Source organism: Protobothrops mucrosquamatus, unplaced genomic scaffold, assembly GCF_001527695.2.
Source record: "Protobothrops mucrosquamatus isolate PMUCROS unplaced genomic scaffold, P.Mucros_1.0 scaffold1311, whole genome shotgun sequence".
In the NCBI taxonomy this organism is placed as follows: domain Eukaryota; kingdom Metazoa; phylum Chordata; class Lepidosauria; order Squamata; family Viperidae; genus Protobothrops; species Protobothrops mucrosquamatus.
The window spans coordinates 129428-135509 of NW_015387512.1; the positions used below are offsets into that span (position 1 = coordinate 129428).

The 6082-nt window shown below is 36.8% G+C and overlaps 1 protein-coding gene across 1 annotated transcript in view; it reads right to left on the reverse strand.

The window, feature by feature from the left end:
- Nucleotides 1-5098: 5098 nt before the first annotated feature.
- LOC107292274 (fibulin-2) overlaps nucleotides 5099-6082 on the reverse strand; it is a 69138-nt gene continuing 68154 nt past the window's right edge. The window contains exon 7 of the mRNA XM_015821352.1: nucleotides 5099-5267. Coding sequence (XP_015676838.1) covers nucleotides 5099-5267 — 169 coding nt within the window. The remainder of the gene's footprint in view (nucleotides 5268-6082) is intronic.

Below are 6082 nucleotides of genomic sequence, written 5' to 3' on the forward strand. Positions count from 1 at the left end.
CAGTGTCGTCTTGGGGGTGGGGTCCTCCGTACCCGGGTTCCTTAGGGACTCAGGTGGTCTACTATGTCGTCTAACAAATTTTGTCGGGTAACCATTAAATTTGAATACCCGAAAGAGGTGGTTCCTTTCGTCTATATATATATATATTTGGGAGGGGGGAAGAGATTTATTTCTCCCAAAAAATGCAAAAGAGCAAAGGTGTACCAGCTTATTCCATAACCATCTTTCACATGTTCAAATAAAATAAAAACTTTAAAAGAAGATATTACATATACACCCCAGGCAGACTTAAAAGATTCCTTTTTAAAAGCCATTTAACCTGAATTCTTCAGACATTCTTCCAAACTGCGTCAGTCAGAATATTTTTTATTCCCATAGCTCCCTCCCCTAATGGCTTTACTAGTTACATGGTTAATAAGGAAAGGGCATAATAAATATTTAAATCAGATTCTCAACTTTGAGCATATTTCGCTGCATTCCTCATTATGCCTGCAAATGGATTAAGTTAAGAAACCACAGGCGGCAGGTTGCAACACTTCTCAATTTAATTCCAAGCTACTCGTTTAAAAAAACTAACATCAGCATTGACCCAGAAACCATTTGGCCCCCAACCTTATTATAAGGACATCCCTGAGAAACAATGTCTTGAAACCATGTAGTTTGTGCACCAAACATTACCAGTATTCCAAACATCATGTAAGATCTAGTCCAGGGGTCTCCAAACTTAGCCCTTTTATAACTTGTGGACTTCAACTTCCAGAATTCCTCAGCTAGGCACGCCAGCTGAGGAATTCTGGGAGTTGAAATCCACAAGTCATAAAAGAGCCAAGTTTGAAGACCCCTGATCTACTCCATGACTTTGTTTGTTGGGTCAGTCTGCTGGTCCTTTTAAAGAACCTGTCCTAAAAGGTTTGTTCAATTGTCCTTTCCAAGAAATAGTGTCTATTTGTTTGTTTGAAAAAAAAATACAAAATATTTTTAACACCTATACCTTTTATACTCTTCTTTATAAAGATTGTAATATGGTTGCTTTGTTTAGAGGGCCACAATAATAATCAATTAAATAAATATTTTACTGCCTAGAATTGCAAATCAACCAATTATACAGAAATTCCCTGAATATTCAAAAGTAGGTTTTCATGCATACATCTTTCTTTCTGTCTTCCTAGTTGACCTTGGCTAGGAAAAACTAAGCATTGTCAAATCCAGCTAGTGCTTGGATACCCAGGAAAAAACAGAGTTCTAGATTACTGGGAATTCAAAAAGCATCACTCAAGACAGCAAGAAACCATTTGGCCAAGATAAGGCAATGGGTATGTCCTTTCCAAAGAGTTGAACTCAACCTTATTGGTTTTCTCCTTTTTTAGATATTATCTGTGCTATAGTGCCATTTCTTCTATACGGAGGGTTTTGATTATATTGTTTTCACTGAAGTGCCATTTTATTGTACATCATTGTAAACCACAAATTATTCCATCAGGCTCTAGAATTTAGAAATTTAGAAAAAAAAGATTTTGTTGCAAAATATTTGCGGGAATGTCTACTGTGATTCTGACATGACATATGCTGAGTTAGAAGGTTTCAGAGGTCCTTCTAGTACACCCTTAGAGAAGAAGTAAATCAGCAGTGTAGTTCTTTGTAGAAAGGATTTTCAGTTCCTTTTGTTTAAAATGAAAAACATACACACAAACCCCCCCCCTTTACATATGGAGCATATAGAAGACAAAAGAGACCATGCTAACCCAGAACATATGTTTTTGGCTAAAATTACATTACAACTTATTATGTCCATCCCTGAAACAGTATACTATAGTTTATTACAATTGCCATGGGCAGCTTTATATAAATCCATTACATGCTGACTACAGAACAAAACAACGTCTAATACCAGAACAGGTACAAAACATTGCCTTAACTTATAGCAGATAATCAAATTATTTATTCTTTTAATGCTTTCTATTCTATCCTTTCTCCAAAAAGTTCAGAGTGAATGGAGATTTTCTCCCTATACCGTTTTAACTTCAACAATTATGAACGCAAGATTAAATTTACAGTCAACTTTATGGCTGAATGAGAATTTGACTGACTCTCCATAACTGGCACACGTTCCTATACACAATGTATACCTTGCTGAAGGTGGAGCAGAAGGAATCGTATTTCTAGATGAAGCTTCTTTGCTGAGTTTTGTCTTTGTGTAGTACATCCTCAGCACTGGCAAATCTGAACAACTATATCAGCAAAATGTGGTGCAAATTGGTCTTAATTAATTCTTAATAAATTCTTAATAGAGAGTTGGTCAACCAAAACATGGCTATTAGACAATGGCCCTACGACACAATAAGAGAGGAAAAGGAAAAGTGATTCACTTCTCTTATCACCGAACATGAGTGTAAACTTGTATTTAATCAGCATATTTCCCCATCTTTCTCCACTAGCACTCTAGGTATCCTTTCTAATACTTTATTTCTCAGAAGGACATAAACCAAAAAGTCTATTAAAATAGGCCAGCAGCCAGAGGTTGCTTGGGGCAATCTTGTCCACCACTTGGCTTACCTCTCATTGCCAGTGGCTCATTCAGTCAGAGCTGCCTACCAGATTGCTATGGAACTTCCCAAATATCCTTTGAGAACCTGCTGGATCTATCAGGTGCTTAGGGTAGACCTTCAAAGGCCTGAAGACTAAAACATACGAAGAACGGCTATGGGACTTGGGTTTGGCTAGTCTAAAGAAAAGAAGAAACAGGGGAGAGATGATAGCAGTGTTCCAGCATCTGAGGGGCTGCCACAAGGCAGAGGACACCAGGTTGTTCACAAGAGCACCAGAGGGAAGGACAAGAAATAATGGTTGGAAACTGATCAAAGAGAGAAGCAATCTGGAATTAAGGAGAAACTTCCTGACAGTGAGGACAATTAACCAGTGGAACAGCTTGCCTTCAGAAATCGTGGGCACTCCATCACTGCAGATTTTTAAGAAGAGACTAGACGTTCACCTGTCTGAGATGGTATAGGTTCTCCTGCTTGAGCAGGGGGCTGGACTAGAAGACCTCCAAAGTCCCTTCCTATTCTATTCTATTCTATTCTATTCTATTCTATTCTATTCTATTCTATTCTATTCTATTCTATTCTATATGACACCTCTTCTGTGGAGATTGCAGATGACAAACCTGAAAGAAGTCAGGACTTGATCTGAACATTTGCAAAGGGAAGATGGAAATCTCTCCATATCCAGATCTCACATCTCAGACACAAACATAATATATGACCACTTACATATGTCAGTATACATGGTTGTAGTTTACAAAGGTGAGGGAATCTTTTCTGAGACTCTATGAAGATGAAGCACTGCTTTTGGTTGATGTGCCTTGGTGTCCCACAGGCTCAGGACACTAACTGGCAGATAGGTCAATGCTTGCATATTTAATCATTTGGAATGGAATAAATTAAGTCAAATTGCTCTAGGTCCCAGAGTCTGTTTTCCTAACAACTAAAGAAGTATAAATGCTAAAAGGAATAATAAACTGCACTTCATATTGCAAAGCACTCATTATTTAAGAGATAATTAGATATAATTGCATTAGGAAAGCAACAGAAACATCACTTTTTAATCTTACTTTTTTCTTCATGTATTTTGGACTCCATCATCCCAATCTTTACATCACTGATGTGGGTAGTAAAAACTTACTTTGAGGGCAAAGATGGGAAGGCTACAATAAATCAATATACTAAAGGCTTCATATAATTACCCGATATTTGAGATACTCCAAATACAAATGAAATAAATGTCACTTTTTTATTTCATGCCAAGTATACAATTGTATCATAATGACTTCTGCTCTAAATCACTCTATCATCGTGGACATCCACCCATAACCACAATGATCTCAAACAGGCAAAACATGCACAGTTCCACTCTTTCAGACTTGCATCAGGTCATCACACCCAAATATGTCAAAGATGAAGCTTCCATTCTAATGTCACAAAGCACATTTCATCCTTGGCCCCCGTATGGATATCTATGGCTTTACTATTTGTTCATGTGTCAGAAAACATTAAATAATATTTTCAATAAATTATTCAGTGATTACAGCTTGAATTGCCCCACAAACTGGTTTATATTTTTTTCATTCTGTATGCATTTGCAAGATATTTGGATATTACCTAATGAGGCAGAGTTAATGCATATCTTGATAAGACTGTGCAAAATATACTTGTGAGAATCTAAAGGCTAAATATACTGTCAGACTCGAGACATTATGCAAAGCCCTAACTCTCCTGAAAAGGTTCAAACACTGAGAAAGATGAAAGGAAGGATAAAAGAGGATGACTGGCAGCCAAGTGGCTGGAGTCAATAAAAGTAGCAATGAGCACACCTATAACAATAATAACAATAACAACAACTTTATTGTCACTTTGAATGTACACCAATCGGCATACACCAAAATGAAATTTCGTTGCATACAGCTCTCTAAGGGCCACCATTGCAAGATCTTAAGGACCAAGAACAAATCTTCAGGGGAAAAAAAATCTATATGGTCACTAAGAGTCAACATCAATTTCATGGTATGTAATCAATCAAAATTATTCTGTGCTCAGTATTAATTTTGAAATCTTAAATAGGGTTAAGATCTGGAAGAAAAGGTTTCACACGTAAGAAATCAGACCTTGAGCTGCAGTAACTAAGCTGTATTGCAGGTTTTGCCAGACACCACCTTTACAAAGAATAATATAATCAGATAAAATATTTTTAAAGTTTAAATCAGGTTAATTGGTAAGTTTACTTTTAAGCCAATATATATGTCTAACCACATGTGGAACTCAACAATTTATCTATAATGTGATCGTTTTTTTTAATAAAAAAAAATCCTGTCATGCTGTTAACTAGAATAGTGGAGACAGACTGCTTAAGCAAAGCACTAATGAAATTCTTATCAGCTAGATAAAATGTACATCTGGCCTAAGCTCTGAAATAGAGGCAAGCAGCCAAACTGCTTAGCTAAGTAACTTTTAAAAATTATTTCCTACCCATGATGCTCTGCAATTGAGTAAAATAAAAACCCACACCAAAGGTTTAAAATGGTCCAAGTGTAAGCTGGTTTGTATTAGCAAGGATGCCACATAGATTCAGCAGAATATCTTGCCTTATAAAATGATCTTCCACAGGTGTCGCTTTCATCTGATCCACACAAATCACCTTCTCTGGCAGCAATCATGCCAGCAATGCAGCTATTCTCCTTTAAGTACGAGACACAGCACTGCTTTTGAGAAATTCTGCAATAAATAAAAATAAAGATATTGCTTTTACTACACAGGCTGTTCCTGGTGAATACTCTTATATAGCGAATACGGAAGGCATAGGACCCGAGCAGTATATGTTTAAAATGTATCATTTCAAATTTAAATGAATATTTATACCAAGTCGTACAACTGGCAGTTTATGCTCTTTCTATTTATATCATTTTGCTTAACATAAACTATCTAGCAGATACCATGTCATACAAGTCATACAACTGGCAGTTTATGCTCTTTCTATACCAAGTCCTACAACTAGCAGATTATGTTCTTTATAGTTATATCATTTTGCTTAACATAAGCTGCCTAGCAGGTGGTTAGGCTTCTCTGAACAAACGGAATGGAGCACAACAAAGGAAACTTGAAACTAAATGGTGTAGGAAGGTGCTATATACGAGTGAGTACAATCCAGTTTATGTAAGCATAAAAATGCCAGTGGTTAGCACTAAAAATGGAGAAGAAATCAAACCTATACAAAACTATTTTATTTATTTATTTATTTATTAATTACATTTATATCCCGCCCTTCCCCTTGCGGACTCAGGGCGGCTGACAATTGGATAAAATACTAACATATTATACACCTAATTAAAATTTGATTAAAAAGAAATATTTAAATTCATCAGATTAAAAGTAATTAAAACCCCTTTAAAATCCCTTAGGCCAGTCCCGCAAGCTGGAACAACCACGTCTTGAGGGCGCGGCGGAAGGAAGGGAGATCAGGGATCACCCTGATCTCTGGGGGCAGTTCGTTCCAGAGGGTGGGAGCTCCCACAGAGAAGGCCCTCCCCCTT